At 34.9% G+C, this 25,311-nt stretch overlaps 1 protein-coding gene across 1 annotated transcript in view; it reads right to left on the bottom strand.

The window, feature by feature from the left end:
* LOC125653786 (lysine-specific demethylase RSBN1L-like) overlaps window positions 1-25,258 on the bottom strand; it is a 36,484-nt gene extending 11,226 nt beyond the window's left edge. Inside the window, exons 1-2 of the mRNA XM_048883396.2 lie at window positions 24,694-25,258; window positions 8,923-10,195 (exon numbers count right to left, since the gene is read on the bottom strand). Of these exons, the coding sequence (XP_048739353.2) occupies window positions 8,923-10,195; window positions 24,694-25,228 (1,808 nt within the window). The 5' untranslated portion in view covers window positions 25,229-25,258. The remainder of the gene's footprint in view (window positions 1-8,922; window positions 10,196-24,693) is intronic.
* Between the last annotated feature and the right edge of the window lie 53 nt (window positions 25,259-25,311).

Genomic DNA, 25,311 nt, shown 5'->3' with positions numbered 1-25,311 from the left:
AGCTAGGCATATTGAGTTAAATTTCATTTTGATAACATAAAAGAAATATGTTTAATTATTTCTGGAAAACTTTAGCTGTTGGACTGGTAAATTTTTCTGCGGACTGGTTGAAATTATACCCCATCAGTCCAGCTGGACTGGTGACTGTTAAAGACATAAAAAGTTAGCTTCAAGCCCTGTATGTAAAACTTTGATCCCTTATTGTGGCCCTATAATCTTACCCCCGGGGACTATAACTTTTACAAATTTAAAATATGGGGAAGATTTTTAAAAGTTGTTAATGGTTTTTTTTTTTTCACTCTCACTATTTTGCTATTAAATGTATCTCCCTTGGAAGGTAGCGTGACCCTTCATTTGAACAAACTTTTGGTTGAAATTAGACCAGTGGTTCTGGAGAACATTTTTAAAAGTCACCAATGTATTTTCACTATTTCACTATTATCAGGGTTTGACACTAAGGCACGTCCAACCGACCCAGTCTACTACTGTACATGATAGGCCCGGTCAGGTAAAATGTCGATTTACTTAAGTCCGACTGGTCGTGTTGAAAAAATAAACAAATTTAAGAAACTTTACTTTAAACCATTAGATATTTTATTCTTAAAAAACAAATAACTGTTAAGATTTTGCGAGCAATTTTGAATCGCATGATGACATATATGATCTTTATCTTTAGTTCTAACAAGTCATGGTCGGGAAGTGATGTTCTACGACATCTACACAATGTTAATGTGTGTATATAAAGTTATGTTTTGGATAAATAGAATTATTGAATTAATTTTCATTTAAAAAACAAAACAGTTCATTTTAATTGAAGAAAGTGTTTATCAAATTAATAAATTACATCGTAAACAGCAATTTTTCGGTGTTTACATATGTGCGGGAATGTCTATATTCAAATATGACTTCTCGTCCTCAAGAAAAGCAAAAGATGTCCCAAGAAAGAGAAAAAAGGAAAAGGTTGGGGAGAAACAAAATAGGGCTAAAGAAATAGAAATTTTAAAATAAGATTGAGGTTATCCTATTCTACATGGACTAAAGAATTTCTGTGCCGGTAGAATCTAAAGAAACTGAAAATGTGTTTGAAAATAAAAGCATCAAATTGAATGACAAGACTATATATAGATTTTTTTGAGACAATTAAGGCCACAGTTTTTTTTATTTCTTGGTTTACGGATCCACCAACCCTAATTTCTGGGAAATCGGGAAAAAAAATAAAATGCAAATTTCTACTTTTTTTTTAAATTCCGCAGATTCTACCCAACGAGTCAAACCGAAAATAAAAATAAAATGCATTTTAAATTTTACGAATAGAAAATCATGAAACGTAAACCTATTGATTTGTATTTGGTAATCACTATTCGTTTTGCGAAATATCTTTATTCCGTATTTTCAAAAACCATGCAAACAAATATGGCCATGATGACAGTAACGATACCTGTATATCGTTCTTGTCGACAAAATATATGCCAGATGGCATTTCGTCACCCCAAAAAAGGAAATTTGATAGAAATAAATATTTCTCATACAATTGGCGGTATTTTTGCAGTGCTATTTGGGTGTTTAAGGATGAGTGGAAAGGTACGGTTATTAGCGAGTTTACTAGATAGGATGTTCTATCGTTAAAGTGATAATGTCCTACGGATCCGGTTTGAGTGTGGTGAGGGCCTGTACCGAGACAGTTAGATTATTCTAACTAGTGACTTTATACCACAGCAGTACATGCCATATGGCGTCGGTGGCCGAGTGGTTAGGCCGTCAGACTCTCGACCGAAAGGTCGTGGGTTCGAGTCCTGGCCACGGTAGGGCTGACGTTTTGTCCTTGGGAAAGGCACTTTACATGAATTTCCTCACTCGACCCAAGTGTAAAAGGGGTACTTGGCTATAGACAGTGAAAGATATTGTTAGAATGTTAGTGCTCTAGTGCTTGTAATCGCAGCTTGCACTGTATGCTTCCTAGGAGGCTGAGAAAGTTCTAGACTGATATAAGGTCTGCCGGGGTAATAATGTACATTGATTATTGTAAAGCGCTTTGAGCAGCATACGCTGGAAAAGGCGCTATATAAAACCAATTATTATTAATTATTATTATTATAATAAACGTATTTGAATACATTGTATGTGCATCTCTGTCGTCAAAAATCCGAACAGGGAATAGAACTGTGTGAGAAATTGTTAGACGCTTTTGATACTATAATGAACGCCCGTAAAAAATATGACGAATTCCCAGATGAAACTCGGAAAGGTATGCATATTTCTCAAAAATTAGTGTACCTTGAATTGTGTAGTGGTGGAGAGAATTTGAGTACCAAATAAAAATGAAAAACTGAAAAAACTTTTCAAAAAAGGTGGTAGAGAATATTCTAAGGGCATATCTATGTGGGGAAAATGGGGTTAAAATTATTTCATGGGGTATGAACATTCTGAAATTAAAAATGGAATTAGTACATAAAATTGTAATAATGCTCCTATATTAATTTTTTTTTCATTATATTTACAATTTGTAAATGTAAATTCTTTGTTGAGCATATATATACTGCAAAATTACTGAACAATGTAATATACAGTGAAACTTCTCCAAACCGGCCCCTCAGAAAACCGGTTCTCCCTGAATATTGGCCGATTTTCAAAGTCCCGGCAGAAACCTTAACATTTCCTTACAAAGAAAGTCTCACAAAACCGGCCACCCCTGAAAACCGGACATCGGCCACTTTTTAAAGTACAATTGTTAACAAACATGTGTAATTTACCCTTATAATACAGGCCACAATTTGAATACTAGAAAATTTGGGCCAGAGTGGTGATTAAGATTGGCCAGGTGTGAAAAATGACTGACCTACAGGCCAGGTGGGAAATTATCCACCGGAGGTGTGAAAAACACAAGTGGCCTCTATAAGTTCTATAGTTTACCTGTGCTGTCCAGGGTGTTAATTGGTGCTTGGCTAATCCAAGTGACCCTTTCAAATTTCTGTAGGAAATGTTATAAACAGATATGCACATATTGAATGAATACAATCAATTAACGCCATATTGTTGCACCATGGATATAAGCGGTAGTTAATTAATAACAAACTCATGACTGTTAATGATAATTTTCAATAGATAAATGATTTTGGGGGGGTTTCCATAGACTTAAAATTCCTTAGAAACATCAAAATTAAAATTTTCAAAAACGTCAAAACAAATTTGTTAACGATATAAGCAATGGACGTAAACAGAGATTTTATAGGTAAGAGGAATTCCAATAATAGGCCTCTGTGTTTTCTTTATGTATCCTGTTATAAATTTTTAGTTAAAATTAGATGATTGCAGCAAGACTATTTCTCGTAATAATTACCTGTAGGTACTAGCGGTCTAGTTTGATCTCCACCGATAATTGATCATAGATCCCCATATCAAAGTGAGCAGTACCTACTCTGTGTATTAATTGCAGCAATCAAATGGCGATGTGTTTGTTTTGTTTATTAAAACATAAGCCGAAATTCTACATAAATGCTGCTAGTCTACAGATTTCTATACATATATATCAAATGCAGTTTTATTTAAACGGAATGTTTTCCATTATTTATGCATGTCAATGTAAAAATGTTTATTCATATTTAATTAGTTTTAGTGCTATAAATTGAAAATAAACATGTTAGTAAATTATTTTGTTTTATTTCCAATAGTGAAATAATAGTCCTTGAACACCATATCATATGGTTTGTGGTATGTCAATGAAATATCTAATACAAATTGAGCTGAAATGTCTTTAAATGCTAAATTCTCAGTATACCGGCCACCCCTCTAAACCGGCCGTTTTTTTCGGTCCGACAGCTGGCTGGTTTAGAGAAGTTTCACTGTAAATACTGGATACTTTACAATACCAAAGAGATATGACCTTACATATTTTCTCAGCTTATGCTTTACCAAAGTGTAACATAGATAATAATTATACACTGAATTTGAAATTGCATTTTTTTTTTCAAATTCATAGCATACTAGTCACTCTGAAGAATTTTTATCTAATATTTAGCAGTGATTTAATACATGGTTTGTTTATTTTTACTCACAAAATGATTTTAATAATTTATTGAAAATAAAACGTTAGATATCAAAAATGTTTATTTTAATTTAATTTTTTTTCTCCCGACCGACCCTTATTTTTAAAACAAAAATCCGTAAACCAATAAATTAAAAAACTGTGGCTAGCTAAATGCATTTTAGTTCAAACTTAACATTTGTCATTTAAAATAAGTATTTAGATATGAAAAATCTATCAGATTTTTTCTGGAAAGTTGGTCAGGGCTAGTGGATGTAAGGTCAGGTCAAGCAAAAATAATTTGAAGTAGCCCGATTGGTCTAGTGCTAAAAAAAGTTAATATCAAACCTTGGAACACTCATGTGAAATATCAAAGCTCTATCATTTACTGTTCAAAAGTTACTAGCAAGGTTAAAGTTTTCAAAAAGTAGGTCAAACTCCAAGGTCAAGGTCACGGGATCAAAAATGTTGGTACCCACGGAAAGGTCTTGTCACAAGGAATACTCATGTGAAATACCAAAGCTCTATCACTTACTGTTCAAAAGTTATTAGCAAGGTTAAAGTTTCAGACAGAATGACAGAATTACAGAATGACAAAAACAAAATATGCCCCCCGATCTTCGATCTCGGGGGCATAAAAATCACGGTATAAAATGTTATGTCTTGCCATATGGCATCTATATATACAAAATATGAAAGTCCTACCTTAAATAGTTCAGAATTTGCCTAGGTTAACTTTTCTTAAGAGTAAGTCAAAATCCAGGGTCAAGGTTACAAGGTCAAAAACTTTGGTACCAAAAAAAGGGGGTCTTGTACCAAAGAATGCATATGAAAAAGGTATCACTCAACATTCAAAAGTTATGCAGTGATTCATTTTGAAAATGGTTATCATGAGTTCAGCGGACTCCCCTTGATTACAATAATGAGTCCCAATCTAAAATCAACGAGTCCACATTTCATTATTTCAAACAGCCTGACAATCACAGGAAAACCACGTTAAGGAAGAAGCTTACTGTTGTCATCCACTTCTAGAGAATAAATATTTTGCTTTTTATTAAAAGCCATCAGATAATTCATTTGGAGAAAATTCTTATTCATTGTTCATATTGCAAAATGATTTTGAGATGAAAAATTTCTCAAGACCAAGTTCATTCAACAGATCAATCAAAGATTTGAATTTTGAGAGTGGTACAATGTAAATTTTCTGAAACTATCCAATCCATACACACAGATAAGTTTATGATCCGCCAAGTTAACTACGGCTGTCACAGTTCAAAAAATTTTCGGGTCGGGTCTGTTCTAAATTTTTTACTTCCGAGTTCGGGTATTTCGGTTCGGGTCTATATAACTATTTTTAAAATATAATATACAGTTAAAATCAAAAACCTTCAATGTATTTTGTCACAATAATTACTCGGGGACGTCAGGACTGAGGTTTAGACTCGATATCCATGGTACTAGAAACAGCATTGTCACTTTTACTTGTTTCCATCCATGCTTTCAATGTTTTCTCATTGATGATGTTGATCCTGTGGGGTATTTTCAATGTGTCTGTCATATGTTAGGGCTGTTCCATTAAAACATATGAGGTACCCGGGGACGGCAATTTAAAAAAAATCTATGGGTGCTTGTCATTGGTAGAAAATTGCATATATGGTGGGTACCTACTGCCAGAAAACTGCATCTGTGGGTGGTTGTTTTGATAAAATCTTTATTTTTTACCAAAACTAAGAGGAATGCAACAAGAGAAGGGAAGGGTTGAAAGTAGAATGTGAAACGAACGCCGTTTTCTGTCTTCATTTTATCTCGGTCGATGAGGTTCCGCGATCCGGTTATTGTTTCCAGTTTGACTCTAAAATTATAGCGACCGGAAATTAGGATTATCTCCCTTGTCCAAAATGGAAAACGAAACGTGCTCGTGGTCCTTTGAAACGGTTTTTGATTTTTTCTAGCTGCAATAATGTAGCTCGATCTATCCAATTTTTTTTTATTCTGACGTTTTCGGGATGAGGCTACAATTCCATAGGATCTACGTAATGGTGCAAAATAATTTTATGAATAACCGATAATAAACTCTTCACTGTGTATTAGTCCCAAATGTTGTTTACAAATTACACCAAAAGGAGTACCAACTTTGTGCTCGGGCATGTCTAATAAAGGTGTTTTTCATTAAATATAATGTACAGCATGCAAAATTCTTCGTCTGCTCCGCCATGCTTGTTAACGCGAAATCTCGTAGGTGGATCTAATGAAAAAGCTAAACATTGACAATCGGCGCGAAAATGTAGTTACTTGAGCCACTTCGACAAAGAAAGGAAAATCATATTGTTGCAGAAAGAATTTACACTCTGCTGTTCGGTTTTTAACTTGATATTAAATTCAAACTCAATACCGACGAAATAGCTTTAGCCTCCATACTTGTCCATTGATGTAAATACTACTTTATATGACATATGCAAATGACTTGACAATCGGAAGTTGAAACTTCAGTACATCAAACATGGCGCACAAATATGAATCGAGAAATTGGAATTTATCGAAATTGTTGAAAACGGTAGAATAGAGCTTCACAAATCTTAAGCTGCAGGTTGTAAATTTATATATTGACTAAGAAACATAGAATATCATTTTATTTACGTAAAGAGACACAATTTCTTGTTTTTTAATACTCAAAATACTAGTCAATTTTAAAACTTTTAATAGTTGTTTTTGAACATTTACAATACTAGACTTTTTATGAACAGGTAGACTTATAAAATTAATTTAGTTCATCATGTTTAAGAAAGACAGTCTTGATAAAATAAATTGATGGTTCTATGATCAAGCTTCATTGATGGCCAGTTATTTGAATGGTGATGACACCCAAGATACTCTTCTTCTCTTTACTATCATGCTTGGGAACATCTGAAAATAGACCTCTATTCAGGGGTTATAAATAGTCATTCATGCATATTGAATTTAAAGAAAAAGTGTATTTCACATTTATTTCACTTCTATGGGTGGTGCTGCACTAACTAAAATTGCTTCTGTGAGTGGTCCCTCATTACATTTTTATGCTTCTATGGGTGGTTACCCAAATTTTAAAGTGCCTTCCCCGGGTACCTCATATGTTTTAATGGAACAGCCCTTATTATATATTGTCATTATTTACAGTTTTGTCCACAATGCCATCATTTAACAATTGATCAATATACCGACACCTTTGAGGATTTTAACGACATTTCGTTTAAACATATTTCTAATAATGATTCTATTTTAAAAACCAAACCCGAACCGAAATAAGGGAAAATGGAACCGAACCCGACCCTAACAACACGACCCGCAGTTTTCGGTCATTTCGGGTACCAGTTGCAGCCCTAAAGTTCACACATCTGCTTAAAGTTGAATGCTGGAAGTTTTTATTCCTAGCTACATGTACTTTGTTCATGCCATTTAGTTTTTCTGTGTTCTGTGCAAATGCGGCAATAAATACATTTTTCTCCATTTTCTTCATTTTTCTCAAATCTTATGCCAAGAATTAAGTGTAAGCCATTTTTGGTGACATTTTTTTCACCTTTCAAATTTTCTCAACCTCTACTTCGTTTTCAGGAACGACGTTTGATTTCGGGGACTCTGCATTTAGTTTTTTTTACCCATAGTTACTGGCAATATTATCCTTCACATCACTTTTCAAAAATGTTGTTAACTTTCCCTGATTCGGAGGTTTTATAAAATAAAAACAAAATTCAGTGGAATTTGATCACATATTGCGAGGAAATTCAAGTTCCCAGTTTTGTTTACCTGCCATAATAATGCCACATATATCATTTGGTTTCATTGGTTAATGCAATGCGAGTTGACCAATGAAATATATCACAATTCTTCATTCAAAATATCTCAGGTGTGTAGTACGTTCTGGAGCTTAGATTTTGTACTAATTACAGGGGGGAATATGAAAACATTTAATCATAATTTTAAATTTTTATGCGTCCACTGGGATGCACAGTTATTGAAATCATGCGTCCTAAGCAAATTCTATGCGTAATTTACGCAGGACGCACGCAAAAATGAATCACTGGTTATGAGCTAGGTTAAAGTTTCAGATAAAATTTTGAAATTTGGGTAAAAACTTTAAGGTCAAGGTCATAAGTTCAAACATCAAGACATCAAATGTTTCAAGAAACACTGAAAAAAATAAATTGAAACTGTATCAGATTTTATGGTTCAAAGAATTATGAGAATGATTTTGCAAGAGTTAACACTTTAATTGCCCCTTGTTCAAGATTGTTTAACGTCCTGCTCGATAATTTTTCATTCAACATTGCTGGTAAAGGGCTGCAAAATTTAGTACTATGCTCAGCACTTACGACCTTTCAGCAGGGAGGGATCTTTGACGTGCCACACCTGCTGTGACACAGCACAAGTTTTGGTTTTTGCGATCTCATCTGAAGGACTAGCTGCCCCATTTAGTTGCCTCTTATGACATGAAAGGGGTGTGGCCCTTCATTTGAACAAACTTGAGTCCCCTTCACCCAAGGATGCTTTGTGCCATTAGTTTGGTTGAAATTTAGCCTACGTGGCTACCAAAGTTTTCAAGCTAGTTTCAAACCCTGTGACACTGTTTATTCTCATGATCTGTTTATTTCTTCTAGTTCATAACTTTAGATGCAGGCCCTATTGAATAACATTGTGGTCTCCACTCAAGAGAATAATCAAACTTGAGGTGCTGGTCTCCAGTTTTTGACTTTGTTTTAATACATCAATATGAACAATCATGACAAAAGAAAGTGAAACCAAAATCCTAACACGAGTAGCTATCTGCATGGTTTTCTGATAGACACGCACTTCAAATGCAATCTGCCTCAATTTGTGGCCCATGAATAAAAAAGATCAATATTTTTAAAGACTAAACGTCTACCTACCTTTTACGTTTAAATGGAGACTTGGGCATGTCAGCTGTGGGTACTGTCTGTTCCCCTGGTCTCGCCCAGAGAATGGGACCGTCATTGCTGCGATTCCTGGGCATCTTCGGTACGGCGGACCGGATTCCCCAGGGCATGACGACCTTTAGAAAGGGATTAGATTCCAACAGATTCAAAAACTCTGGAAAAAACCCACCCACCTCTTCATGTACTGTCCCCACCAGACTGATCTGTAAGAGCGGGCCACATCTAAAAGTCCCATTCTTGTATGACTTGATCATTTGTTCTTGGTATTTCGACATAGTAATGGTCTCAATGTCCGATTTTCCCAGTACGCCCGCTTTGACCGTGATTTCTGGGTGGTTTTCTGTGAAGTAATCTATGAAATCTGGCAGGTTAGTTATGGCATCGTGTACAATACCCATCACACAGTGCCCCACGCCTTCACTACTCTCACCGTACACAAAGTCAAAGTAGTCCTTCACGAATTCTTCCATCTGCTCCGGGGACAATTTTGAGATTTCGTTCTGATACACATGAAGAACCAATGCGCCACCATTTGGATACTGCTCAATGTGCATTAAATGCTTGTATTTCGAGTTCACAAGAGGGTTATCTTTGTTAGGGACCAGATCCTTATGAAGAGAGAAGACTTTAGAATCTGTCAATATTTCACTCTTTTTAATTTCCTGGTTGACCTCTTCTGAAGCCTTCGGAGTTTCGGATGGCGGTGCACTCTTTGCTGCTATGTTGTGTGTACTTGGTGTGGTACTAGTCTGGACCCCTCTGGACACCTTGTGACCGGTGATGGTGCCATGTTTTATACTGTGTCCATTCATACTGACCTTCTCTGGAGTCTGCACACCTGGCGTGTCATGCCTTCTGGATAAATTCACCTGCACATATCGATTTTCCGTCCTCCGCCTTAAGTTCACCTGCACCCCACAATTGTTGACAATGCGCTTCTTGCTGGATGATATTCTTATTGTATTTGTGACGTCATCACGACTTAGGACGTATGTTTTCTGAGGAGATTCTGTGCTTTCACTACCTACAACTTTTGCAGGACATGGTGTGTGGTTCTCATAATGGCCTGTTAAATCTGAGGGGAGCCGCTTTTCACTGTGGTGCTTATGTTTATGGTGCTTGTGGTGTTTTGGGTGGTGGTGGTGCTTCATCTTCTCCTTCCTCTCTGGACTATCCAAGGTCGGCTCTGACGGACTGTCATTTACATCACTACCGACAGGGACCTCCTTTTTCACCGGAGAAGACACTGAAAACAAGAATTAAACAATGGTTAAACAGTTACCCTGAGTGTGTATAAATATTCACAGCTCATCATCAGGTTTTGTGTATACATCACGATCATCATTATCGTGTATACATTACTGCCATGCAGAGCAGATCATCATCAGGTATCGTGTATACATCACTACCAGTGCAGATCATCATCAGGTATCATGTATACATCACTACCAGTGCAGATAATCATCAGGTATTGTGTATATATACATCACCAGGGGTCGAAATTAACTTCTTTTACCACAGGCTAATTTTAGCCTGTGGGTAAAAAATCCACAGGCTAAAATGAAAACCTACAAGCTAAAATAAAAATAATGAAGCAGTGCTCTTTTTAATGTTTTTTTTTTTTAAATCAATGGTTTTCCCCATCGTTATTCATTACTGAGCCTAGTGGGTCAACAGACATCGTTTGGACAAGACACTAAGTTACATAAGTCATATGGTGCAATGTTTAGGTCTCTTGATTATCGCACCTCTAATCCACAACCTGTTTACCGCAGGTCTAGATCCTGTCTTCCAATTTCATGTCACATCAGGGTTGTCATTAGTGATTTTTCAAAGCGAATCCGGGACTTATGGTTTTGTAAGCAGCAAGATCACGTCAGCCCCATGAACTTTTTAAATAATTGTCTATGCGGTGAGCAGTGCACTCGTGTCATCACTACAACCCGACCTCATTGACAATAAATTAATTTAGATAGGATATTTTCATGATTCTGATAAAAATAACTACCAGAAGACTTGGTAAAATATAGACTCCGATTTTTTTTTTAGATAAATGAACAAAAACCTTATACTTGCAATTCAATTTAATCACCCCTATAGGTGAACATGTCTATATTGTTCATCATAATGCGATGTCTGACCTCCAAAGCATCTGTTTGACTCTGAGTTTCTTAAAAAATTGTAAAAGAAAAATCCGGATAGAAACCGTTGTTGAAATCGGTCTTTCATGTAAGCGTTTGTATGATTCAGAGTGCAAGTTTAAGAAAAGCAAATAGCGCATCACCATATAAAATGGATACGATACGATCATAGTTTGTAAATCACCACTCGCTAAGATTTTCGAGTGTCCACTATTTGTACTTGCTATTTTTCAAATGTACTCGCATTTTGCGAGTATTTCTCGCTAATTTCGAGCCTTGATCACTACCAGTGCAGATCATCATCAGGTATTGTGTATACACATCACTACCAGTGCAGATCATCATCAGGTATCATGTATACATCACTACCAGTGGCAGATCATCATCAGGTATCGTGTATAAATACATCACTACCAGTGCAGATCATCATCAGGTATTGTGTATACATCACTACCAGTGCAGATCATCATCAGGTATCATGTATAATTCACTACCAGTGCAGATCATCATCAGGTATCGTGTATACATCACTACCAGTGCAGATCATCATCAGGTATCGTGTATACATCACTACCAGTGCAGATCATCATCAGGTATCGTGTATACATCACTACCAGTGCAGATCATCATCAGGTATTGTGTATACGTCACTACCAGTGCAGATCATCATCAGGTATTGTACATACATATCACTACCAGTGCAGATCATCATCAGGTAATGTGTATACATCACTACCAGTGCAGATCATCATCAGGTATTGTGTACACATCTCTACCAGTGCAGATCATCATCTTTATCGTGTATATATCACTATCAGTGCAGATCATCATCTTTATCGTGTATACATCACTACCAGTGGCAGATCATCATCAGGTATTGTGTATATACATCTCTACCAGTGCAGATCATCATCAGGTATCGTGTATACATCACTACCAGTGCAGATCATCATCAGGTATGGTGTATACCGGTACATCACTACCAGTGCAGATCATCATCAGGTATTGTGTATATGTCACTACCAGTGCAGATCATCATCAGGTATTGTGTACACATCACTACCAGTGGCAGATCATCATCTGGTATTGTGTATGTACATCACTACCACAGCAGATCATCATCAGGTATTGTGTATACATCACTACTCAGATTGGAATGCAATTTGATAGGACAGAGGGCCTAAATGATACAAAAATTATTATAGGCCATTTTGGCCTAACTCCATGAAAACTTTAGGCCCTAAATACATATGAAGCAATGCTGCAAAATAAACTCAAAACCTTAAAATTAAACTGACTTTTTATTTTTCATTTCTTCAGTTTAATTATCATGAATGCAGTCAACTGTTTCGGAATTTTTCTTGGTCGTTCCTGTGTTGCAATGCGTTGTGAGACGTCACCAGTTGTAGGTGAAGTATCACAAATTTAGACCTATGCTGAGGGTTCAGGGCCATAGCAGTGCGGGTTTTTTAACGTGCTAATGCCTGCAGCTACACAGTACCTTCATTTTTGAGGTTGCATCCAAAAGACCCGTGATAATCTCACTTCTAAATCTAGTAAATGACAAGCGTTTAATTGGCAAAGGAGCAATCACTACCCTAACCATGTTTACTTCTTAGGTGTGATGCGGCTATGTCACGAGCGGGACTCGAAGTCACGACCTCCTAGTTACGAAGCACTGAGCAACCGCAACCGGAAAATCTTATGTTTAATAGGGTTTGTTGCCAATCATGATCATCAAACCGGACTCTCTTCTTTGAAGCCGTTTTCTTTTTCAAAACTGGTTCCCGCTGATTGTTGCAAACACAAACGAGATCAACAGGGGCACCAATTAATTTTTTTCTCAAAGTATTTTGATTGGACGGGAAGTTTTTCAAAAGTAAATCAAAATCTTCTTTACAAACGATCGATTGAGTACTTGTATTATGACAAACTAAGACAGATAGCGGTTATTTTCCTGTGGCCGATAAACACTAAAAAACGATCGGCCGTACTGAACCAAAAGCAAAAATTTCATAGGCCATGTTGGCCTTTATCGAGAATTTTAGTCGGCCATTTTCAATATTTATCGGCCATTTGCCGATGGACGACGCCAATCTGAATCACTGCCAGTGCAGACTGATCATCAGGTATAAATGTGTATATACATCACTACCATAAACACCTGTGTCCTAATTCAACTACTTTTCATACCGCATAATGTACTGTATGCTGTATATATAGAACTTCTTCTCCTAACAGTCTAAAGGGTGCTTTGTGCCAAGTTTGGTTGAAATTGGCCAAGTGGTTCTAGAGAAGATGAAAATGTGAAAAGTTTGCGAAGACAAGAAATTTTGGTGCACCGCGATTCATACCATTCGATTCGATGCATCGATTACAAATTCCGGATTTCAGTTTGGTTTACATGTACACCAAAACAACAAATATGGCGTTCGAGTGATGTGCAGAATGTGGTTTTTATGCAACAGGGATTTAAATCACTACCGTGTTGAGAGTTAGCATTTTCACCACTCAGATACCACCAGAATATGGTCCGTAAGGTCATTGCAGTTCATCTTTTTAATTACATATATAGCATTTTTGTCAGTGGTGGAGTGAAATCAACATCGTAGGTATAATGACACAGATTTGACAGTTAATATGAGAGAAGTAAATCAATAAAGGAGATATTTTCAAAGACTCTCAATTGATAGAATTGTTGAATTTTTACATATCAATGAAAACAATATCATATACATTTTAGATTCACTATAGATTTGTTTAATAATCCAAAACTTATGCAGCACATTAATATAACAAATTTTAATAGTCTCACTGTCAATGTTTTCTTTTTTCTATCAAAGTTATAAAATGTCATCATAAATAGATATGATGTTTACAAATGACGACATATAGTTATATAACTTGAATAAAATAAAATCAAAGATGCTATACTCATTAAAATTGTTAATGTTTATGCTATTCTGATAAATTGGACCTAACAATTTAAAGAACCGAATCTAAAATAATCAAACCGTGGTGTTCTGAATCGAAACCGAACCGAATCGAGCTAACCCTGAATCGTCCCAGCCCTAGATGACAACGCCAACAGATAAACTTCGATCAGAAAAGCTCACTTCAGCCTTTGGATATTTTTTAAAAATATAAATGTTTGTGTAAAATAACTAATATATATATATATATATATATATATATATATATATTATTTTTCAAATAACATGTTTTAATGATGCCCCTGACTGTTGATTGCACAACTAAGATAATGGACATATAAAACATAATTATAAATCTAGCCTTATGGTGGACAGTGACAGGTATATATAGGGCTGAAACGATACGCCCCTTCACGATACGATACATATTGCAATATACTTATGCCACGATTCAATACTTTCAATACAATACAATTTACAGAAGAAACCAATAATAACATTGAAGAAAAAATTAATTATCAAGATTCAAAATCATAATTTTAAAAGCAAAACTGCCAAACGGTGAGATGCCTGTTCGCTGTATATTAAACTGATATAGTTTATTATTATTTTCGTCAACCTCAAGGCAAACAACAGTTTGCACATTATTTGACGCTATTTTGTCCCTCATGCAGGTAGAAATAAGGCCAAAATTAAAATTAAGTTTGTTTCCCCTTACCCGACCGACCCGATTAAAATCCGCCGACTGAAATAATTTTATCGCCAAAATAGCAGAGTTTTTTTTCCCCGTTTCCCTCAAAAAGTTCGTTTTTATAGTTTCGTTTCGTCGTATGAGCCGTAATCTTAGTAGTCTTTAAAAATCATTGTTGCCAGCGCGTTTGAAACAATTGAAAAATACGTTTGTAATTGGAATTCAATTTAGAAAGGGATAATAATTCATTATGGACATGGATACGGCCTGCATACTGGTAAAAGAAAATTTGTACAGGAAGAATTCTTCAGCATTTGTGTCACAGCGGCCGCGAAGTGCGGCAACAAAAATACAACAATATGTAAAAATGGGATCTTCGAATATTCTGTGGACTGTACTTGGGATGATGTCTACCATAACATCACAAATGATTCGGACTTTCGTCCCCACAAAACTGATGTTGTTGAGGTAGTGGTGTTCCAATCATCGATTATAATTGAAAATCAGTCGATTGTTGGCAAATTCTAAGCACTCAATTATGAAATTTTTATTCCAATTAAAGGGATTTTAGATTTTGTTTTCTCAGCGACTGTAGTTTTTGAAGAATATTCCTGCCGTGACTAATATCTAGTAACCTAAAAGTTTTTTTTATCGTAATGACGGCGCACACGAAATCGGAAGTATCCATACACGCGGAATAAAGTATGTTCGCTTGGTCAGATACTGAGATAGACGTACTTTGATTCAAGCATATAAACGAAGGACCATTGATCAAAGAGAATCTTGATACTAGTAAATCCATGTGTGAATTATGCAGATAAAAACCGCTTTTAAGGGCCACTGTTACTCTGTGCGTGTTTTCAGTTGGTGACAATTAATAGATCTGTTTTATTTTTTGTTTTTAATAAAATGAATTTCTTTCCTTATTTTGCTTTGCTGAATGTTAATCATATTCTAATTATGCCGGACCATCGTCAGTTAATGAATTGTAACTTTGATATACGGAGATATAACTGAAGCAAACAATATCCATTTGGGGCGACTTTTATATATATGTAATTAAAAGAATAACAAATACACAAGAAAATATTCACTTACACTCTCTCAGCTATATATAGAAACAACAAATATGAATGTGGATAATATTTATTTACACTTTTTCAGAAGTTGAATTAACTTTAATCATTATATAATTTTTCTGTCCGATTATAATCGATAATTATAGTTACAGTAAACCAATCATCGATTATGAAATTCTCACAGATTCCCATCACTAGTATTTATCTGACAAACTTGTTGGAACTACAACTTTTTTTTCATGACAAGTATGAAGACCTTCATGTAGTGAAAGACTTAAACAAGTGTCTCAAAACACAATATTCAAAGTAACATTGTTCTGAATATATATATATATATGTACTGTACCTACAGAAACATTTCATTATCTAACTTGTATGGCCTTTAGGTCTTAATGATATCTAGTCAACACACAAAAGACATTGAATTTGAGATTATTACTTTATTTAGTTAGCCTCATTATACATGTATGTTAAAGTGATATTAACAAACAATTTCTAGTCAGAAAAAATCCTCTCTGCTCGGTGTTCAGTGTCAAATTTTATACTTTTAAGTATTTCATTCATGTTTTGAATTTTTACTAATCAAAAAATACTCGGGGCTATTTTTACTTGAATAGCCCTTTTTCAAAGTTATCTAGTCATGCTATAGTCACTCATAACTTGTTCATATGTTGTATTAGTACCAATAAATGATTTGTTTGTCTGTTTCTTGTGTGTTTGATAAATTTCAGGAATTTCCAGAAAAAAATAAATAAAAAGCCTACCTACCTACCCACTTCCAAAAAGTTAGGTAGGGTAAGGGGAAACAAAAATATTTTTAATTGTAGCCTAGCTAATATGTACTGGCCGAGACTGATGTATTTTACTGAACCCGTTTGTAATAAACATATCGAACCGAAAACCGGGGCAATGAATCGAATATTGAATTGAAATATCGGAATATTTACAACGTAATACTGAGTCCCTGCATTTTAGGACAACGTAATAACGAGGTCTATTTTATATAGGTTTGTTAAGAAATGGTTTTGTGCTTTGAAATTCCAACGTAATATGCGGACTAACATAATAAAGGGGGAACGTAATAACGGGGTTCCACTGTATGTGAAAATGCTTGTACGTTATGCAATTTTATAAAATTCCAATGTTTAAACTTACAAGTAAAAAAACTACATGTTAATTCATTATTTCAACTTTTGTTTTGCATTGAAAATTGAGTTGAATACTAAATGAAACATTATAGAAAAGTTTGAGTGGATTATTCATAACTAGAAAAAATTATGCATTTTTCTCTAACTGGAATAAAAATGTCCCAAAAATTCTGTAGTGAGCTCCGCAACATGTGCATATTTTGGAATGCCTGATGACTTATACTTCTATACTCTTACTGGTAAGAGCTAGGCAATACAGTTACTAATGTGTCTACCAAAGAAACAGACTCTAGCTCAGGATTTCTAAGTTTTCTGACAGATATATTGTGTTTTGTAGTGTCCGCAACCCTGTAGTGTAAGACTACCAAAGAAACAGACTCTAGCTCAGTATTGCTAAGTTTTCTGACAGATATATTGTGTTTTGTAGTGTCCGCAACCCTGTAGAGTTCGCAACGGCTTTTTGATTTCATAGATTGTTTCAAGAAAATGTATTATGATTTATCTTTATGATAAGTCTATAACTATTCAAGTATTTACTTTAAACATGTAATGGATTAAAATATTGTGAAAATATATGTTCAAACTCGGAATTTACACCCATAACATCTAGTGTACATACATATTCAAAATCCTTCAATTTTCAGTCTAAAGTTACATATTTGAAGTGAATTTTCACATATTTCAAACTGAAGTGGAAACTAATTAAACAAATAAATGTTAAGATGTTAATTGTTTAATGATAAATCTAAATATATTCTAATTTAATTATGTTGCGGACACTACAGTAATGATATGTATTCCAATTTTCTTAAGTGTCTTAGACTAAAAGATTTCAATGAGCCACTAAGATGAGCAGCCCAGAGAGGTTAATGAAATCAAGGGAGAAGATAGAAGAAAGAGGGTGAAATTAAAAAAAAACCAGTGAAGCTAAAGAAAGACAAAATAAGGAAAAGGAGAGAGAGAGACAGAGAGAGAGAGAGAGAGAGAGGAGGAGGGGGGTAAAAAACAATCCCCAATTTCTTGCCACAAAAAGAGATTACATGAAAGAAAAAATACAGACAGAAAGAAACATTGAGAGAAAGTAAAGGTTGAAATTGAAAAGGAAATGCAAGAAACGGTGAACAAAAATTGGAAAGAAAAGAACAACTTTAAAAAGGAAAAGAATTAAAACCAAAAAGGGCAGAGAAAGAAATGTTATTTGTGACAAACATAATTTTCAGACCATAGTTATGGACAAGGAGAGGTTGACCCCCCACCCCCACCCCACGTACTGCTGGATATCTGAATACAATTCCTGTTCACACGAAATACAGAAAGTAGATTCCTCCTGGGGAAAACTAATGATAAAATTAGCGTCATACTTTCTGAGCCAATTTTATCCCCAAACAGTACCAATGACAAGTTATTTCATTCTTTTGATAATTAGTACTGTTTATATGCAAACATTATTTCGCAATCAACATTTAGTTCCAAGTTCAAGTTTGTTTGAATTTGAAAAAATAAATAATAGTTGTTCATAAATTTATCTACAGTACTTGCAGTGTCTACATTAGCAATAATTATCATTTCACTTTTATTTCATTACAATATTTCTGAAATAAGTGAATATAATAAAACATCTCTAATATTCTGTTCTTTTGATGATAAAGTTGGATAACTTGATTAAAAAAACAAATGGTTAGTTTGAAAGATGACACTTCAAACTTGTATACACTTTATAATTGATTTATAGGTATTATTTCCAAAAGTATCATTCTAGCCCCCCACCCCTCCCCCCCCTTTTTTTTTTATTTTCCCATCATATTATACCATTCACTAGCATAGAAAACAAGTTAGAGGTTAAGGTTTTTAATTTACTTCATTCAAATCAAATATGGATTCAATCAGAAATACTTCAGTATATTTGTAGTGTCCGCAACAATATAAAATCTGAGAGAAAACAAATAAGAGTCCTCAGTAAATTCTTTAATTTATGAAATTTACTCTATAAAATCATTCCTTAGAACATGTTTAATAGAATGAACATCTGTGACACCATCAATATTTTTTGAAACTGCATAACAATATATAATGAGGAAAAATTAATGGTCAATGTTATATGGTAATTTCCATTTTAAAAAAAAACCCATTCTACAACTTTTGATATCTAATTTTCCAGAGTTGATCCTATGACACGTGAATTAGTCGAGAAAGAAACATTTATCAACATTGATTTTAAAATAAATGACAATATATTAGATATGTGGTGTAGGATAACCTGTAGTGTCCGCAACAAAAATATCTATGTATTTTCAAAATTTAAGAAGAATGAAATGAACACATACACAATATTATGATAGATTTATTTGAATTTAGGAATATTCCATGTCATTTTCACATGATAATCATATAGGTCTTATGAGTATTTGTAAATGTAAATAAACCTACAAGATTGGAGACAAATTGGGCAAAAATATTAGTAGGACATTTATATGAAATTTTTTCTTGTTTTCAAAGAAAACCACAAAATTTTCTTTTTTATAATTAAATTTACTTCTTTCTGGTACATAGTCCAAACCAATTAGAAATTTGACCATGAACATTATCTTTGCATATTAAGTTTACTAGTTGTAACAGGTGTAATCTAGTGTCCGCAACACAGGTTCTTTACCAAAATTTGACGTGGCATAACTTTTTTTATAGGAATGCTTATACAAAAAAAATTTGGTTCTTGTATGCATACATATTGCACTTTCTAGGCAACATGTCAAAAATGTGCTATGTGGATTTTTATTTTTTGCTCCAAGTGCAACATAATTTGCACAAATACCGTGAAAATGGCGAATGCTATAGAACTGTGATCCTCTCGTAGGTACTGAAGATATTTTGGTCAGTTTCAGCAAACCAAATATATTAAACTCATGAAATTACATTTGATTATCTAATGAAAAATATTAATCAATAATTGATCCATATAATGAAAAGAATTTATCTTTATCTTTGGAAGAAATGTAAAAGAAATAGGACAATGGACAGTTTAATTATAAATCACAATTGACCACTTGGGGAGTATTGACCGGGACATGCAGTTAAAACCACTGCATGGTTAAAACTGGGGGCGGATTTAACCGCCCAACGCTGGGCACGGACCGTCTAAAGTATTATGCGGGAGCGATCCCCGGTAAAAGAAAGCTGACGTTAGGCCTACTCAAGAGAAGAATATGGACTATGAGTCATTTTTTTAATGGCCTGCGAGAAGATTCAATACGTACGGTTTGGAAAAATGGCCGACCATGGCATTTTCACATGTTTCACTTTTTTACATTAATTTAGGTTTTTCGGACTGACAAAATTTGGTTCTGTCCTGTGTGTTCATTGATTACACAGGACCGAATGTCCTGTGTGGTCCAAAAAACTTTCGCATAGATTGTGCATATCAACATACATATTTTCGATTGACGATAGATTTGTTTGATAATCCAAGAATTATGCAACACAGTGCTGCATAATTCTTGGATTATCAAACAAATCTATCGTCAATCGAAAATATATATGTTGATATAAATATGTAAAAATTCAATAATTCTATCAATTGAGAGTCTTCGAAAATCTCTCCTTTATTCATTCTCATGATATAAGTGTCAAAACATTTAGTCCTTGTCATTATCTACGATGTTGATTTCACTCTAGCACTGACAGAAATGCTGTATATGTAGGGCTAAAAATTAGCGAGAAATACTCGCAAAATGCAAGTACGTTTGAAAAATATTGAGTAAAAATAGTGGACACTTGAAAATCTTAGCGAGTGGTGATTTACAAACCATGATCGTATCGTATCCATTTTATATGGTGATACACTTTTCGCTTTTCTTAAACTTGCATTCAGAATCCAGGGACTGACACTAATTTTAATACCAACCTGTCCCTTCGGACAAGTTAACATGAAATTTAGGTTGTCCGAATGGAAAATGTACTTGTCCGAAACTGACCAACAAAAAACTGTAATGTATATGCATTGCATTCTCATGAGTGTTTTTTTATTAATAGTGTTACCCTGGTTTTCTTGTGATCTCCATGTGAAATCATTAATTAATAATAATGTATTGAATGGTTTCAAAACTCCTGTCACTCAGACAGCAATCTATGTATATACATTTTTACCTTAATGTTTGCAGGCAGAACACTTAGTTACAGACAGAAGTTGAGCCATATTTATGTACTTCCAGATCTGCAGCAAATTGCACAGTGACTTATTGTATTTTTCATTTTGGACATGTTTTTCGTAAAAATTATTCAATTTTAACTTCGGAAAAAGTGTTCTATATCTGTTTGTTCACTTCCAAGAATCACGCGACAATAGAGACATCTGATTGGCGCGATTAAAATACACCGTGAAGCTGATTGGTCGATATTAATGAACAATCTAAATTTAGATCAGGGAAAACCAGAAAAACGCCATATTGATTATCAGATTATTTCTATCGACGAGATGTACTTCAAAAACTTTAAGGACTCTTTTAACGTAGAATTTATTAAAATTTCACGGATACCCTTCATTTATTTTTGGTTGTCCCATCGGACAGGTAAACTACAGAACTTAGTTGTCCGACCACCGTTTTAAGTTGTCCCGGACAATCGGACAGCCGTTAGTGTCAGTCCCTGGAATCATACGAACGCTTACATGAACTACCGATTTCAACAACCGTTTCTATCCGGATTTTCTTTAAAGTGTTTTTTAAGAAACTCGGAGTCAAACAAATGCTTTAGAGGTCGGACATCGCATTATGATGAATAATATTGACATGTGCCACGAGTCCTGTTCACTTACAGGGGGTGATTAAATTGAATTCCAAGTATGAGAAATTTTGTTAATTCATTTAAATCTAAAAAGAAGAAAAATCGGAGTCTATGTTTTACCAAGTCTTCCGGTAGTCAATCTTATCAGAATGACCTACATCATATCTACATTAATTTATTGTCATATTGATGTCGGGTTGTAGTGATGACACAAATGCACTGCTCGGCGTGTAGACGATTATCAAAAAAGTTCATGGGACTCGTGATCATGCTGCTAGATATAAGCCATGAGTCTGGGATTCGCTTTGAAAAATCACTAGTGACACCCCTGATGTGGCATGAAATTGGAAGATATTGGATCTAGACCTGTGGTAAACAGGTTGTGGATTAGAGGTGCAATGGTCAAGAGACCTAAACATTTCACCATACGACTTATAACTTAGTGTCTTGTCCAAACGATGACTGTTGACCCACTAGGCTCAATAATGATGGGGAAAATCATTGATTTAAAAAAAAATGCATGATAAAAGAGCACTGGTTCATTATTTTTATTTTAGATTGTAGGTTTTCATTTTTGCCTGTGGATTTTTTACCTACAGGCTAAAATTAGCCTGTGGTAGAAAAAGTTAATTTCAACCCCTGATATGTCAATAATAAGATAAACTGCAATGACCTTACAGACCAAATTTGATGCGCATTTGTATGAACGAGGCATTAGAACTCAGTAACTAGCTAGATTTAAGTGTGTAAACATTAATGTTGCATACATTCTAACTTTAACTGCTGTAGCCGCTACATATATTTTTTCAGACATAGATATGATGTGACTGACAAATACAGGGGTCAAAATTAACTTTTTCTTCCACAGGCTAATTTTAGCCTGTGAGTAAAAGATCCACAGGTTAAAATGAAAACCTACAAGCTAATATAAAAATAATGAAGCAGTGCTCTTTTTTCATTTTTTTTTTTTTAAATTAATGATTTTCCCCACCATTACTGAGCCTAGTGGGTCAACAGGCATCGTTTGGACAAGACACTAATTTACGTAAGTCATATGATGCAATGTTTAGGTTTCTTGACCATATCACACCTCTAATATTCACAACCTGTTTACTGCAGGTATAGATCCCATGTCTTCCAATTTCATGCCACGTCAGGGTTGTCACGAGTAATTTTTCAAAGTGAATCCCAGACTCGTGGTTTATAAGCAGTACGATCACGAGTCCCATGATTTTTTTTTGTTTTGGGTAATCGCCTACACGGTGAGCAGTGCACTCATGCCGTGACTACAACCCGACCTCAATATGAAAATGAATAAATGTAGATAGAAAATTCTGATTAAATTAACTACCGGAAGACTTGAATTCTAAGTATGAGCTTTTTGTTATTCATTTATCTAACAAGAAATCGGAATTTATGTTTTACCAAGTCAATTTAATCACTCCTATAAGTAAACAGGTCTATATTTTTCATTATAATGCGATGTCCGACCTCTAAAGCATTTGTTTGACGCTGAGTTTCTTAAAAAATCATAAAAGAAAGTCCGGATAGAAACGGTTGTTGAAATCATTCGTTCATGTAAGCGTTTGTATGATTTTCAGTGCAAGTTTAAGAAAAGCGAATGGCGCATCGCGGCTTAAAACGGATATGATACGATCATGGTTTGTAAATCTCCACTCGCTAAGATTTGCGAGTGTCCACTATTTTTACTCGCTATTTTTCAAATCTACTCGCAATACGCGAGTATTTCTCACTAATTTCGAGCCCTGAAATAAGTCCCCATTTAAGAAATAAGGCGTTAATTGTACATATATATACACTCAGTCAGGTCCAGTCCAAAGACTATTTCTACCTACGTAGGTACTTATAGCTACGTAGGTATTTAAACCTAATCCAGGTAGTTATTTTACCTACTTTTTCCTTTACTTGCATTTCGTGGCCAAACGCAGGAACGGCGTGTACCAAATTTCTTGATTCACTTACACTGACGATGAATACCACAAAAATATTGGACAAAAATGATTACTTTCTAACTTTTTCAAATTTGCATCAATAACAGCACCCAGTTCCATTTTCTATGAGTTTAGGATCAAAGCTACGTGAGAAAAAGTGTAGAATGTCTAACAAATCTATTAATTCTAAAGTTTACATTCATGCAGTTTTACATTAAAGGTTTTGGGGGCGAATTTTCATGCATTTCCTCTGCATTCTTCACCCTCGTAAAATATTCAAATTTACACTCCGAATTTTGCTGTGCACGTGCACAACATGATGCATGAAACGACTGACCTGTTTAAAAGATGCGCTTTAATTATTATTTATTTATAGAGGGCGAAGCCCTCTCACGGCCCGAAGAGCCGTGAGAGCGGAGCTCTCCCTATAGGTAACACGTATATACTTGTTTTAAAGGAAAATAATGAAAAATTAACCCATACCTATGGAACTTGAAAAGTTTGGTACCAATGGCACACACGTCGTTCTGAGATGTTACATAAAATCCGTAAAAGCATGTAAACCTTATTTTGTTAATCATATATAATCACTCCACGATTAATGCCATGTTTTTTGTTGTGGTTCAAACGCTATGTTTGTAAATTTGCTAAATAACGACGCTGAATATGACGTCACAATGTACTGTTTACATTGATTGCGTTATATTTCCCGCGTTCAATATATAGGCGGATCAAATGTCCAAAAGGATGCTTTGATACAGCTCTGTCCTCGTGCTAACTTCGGGTTATTTTTGTCCTGTGTTGGATATAGATACTAATGCCAAAACTTTTTTGCTTCGCCCTCAAACACGGTCACGCCGAAAAACATTATTTTCAAAAACAGATAAACGTAGGTAGAAGTAGCTACTTTAAGTAGGTTTAAATACCTATGTAGCTATTAATAACTACGTAGGTAGAAATAGTCTTTGGCCTGGACCTGTCAGTAGCCATGGTGAAAACAGTATGAATTGTGTAGTGTTCTAACCTTTTGTAGATCCATTGGATGCACCATTAACAACTGGTTTCACTTTGATCTTTGGAGGTGAAGGGGAGATTCCAATATCTGAATCACTTGTAGATGAAAATCTCCCTTCACGACAAACATAATCATCCAAATAACCAGATTTTGACAAGCGTCGGTAATCGTGCTGTATGCGTTTTCGTTTCCCTGTATCAGGACTGATGCAAGGGTCGGGAATATGTCCCCCTCCTTGTTGTGAAACTGTTAAATGTGGTAGTTTCTTCTCAGGTAACAAATTCGACTCTTCAAACGAATTAGAACTGTTGTCTGATGAAGCATACATTGCATCAACAGCATGTGTAACATGGAGTCCAGGTAGGTTACGAAATAAATATTGATCTTTCTTTCCTTTCCCACCTGTGTCAGCTATGTCTTCTAGCTTTACACATACTTGCGTCTTTGTAGCATCATTTATTGGTTGCTTTTGTAAAATTTCAAAGATATTATTCCCTCCAGAGCTGTTCACATCATCGCGATCTGCCGCAGCTTCGTCGGCCATTTTGTTGACAAAACTCCCGGATGTAAACAGAAGGCCCGAACCTGGTTTTGTTCCATTTCACCTGATTGGATACTTTGGAAATC

Source organism: Ostrea edulis, chromosome 7, assembly GCF_947568905.1.
Source record: "Ostrea edulis chromosome 7, xbOstEdul1.1, whole genome shotgun sequence".
NCBI classification, from domain to species: domain Eukaryota; kingdom Metazoa; phylum Mollusca; class Bivalvia; order Ostreida; family Ostreidae; genus Ostrea; species Ostrea edulis.
Note: the sequence above shows the minus strand (reverse complement) of the source record. Positions and strands in the feature narration are given on the sequence as shown.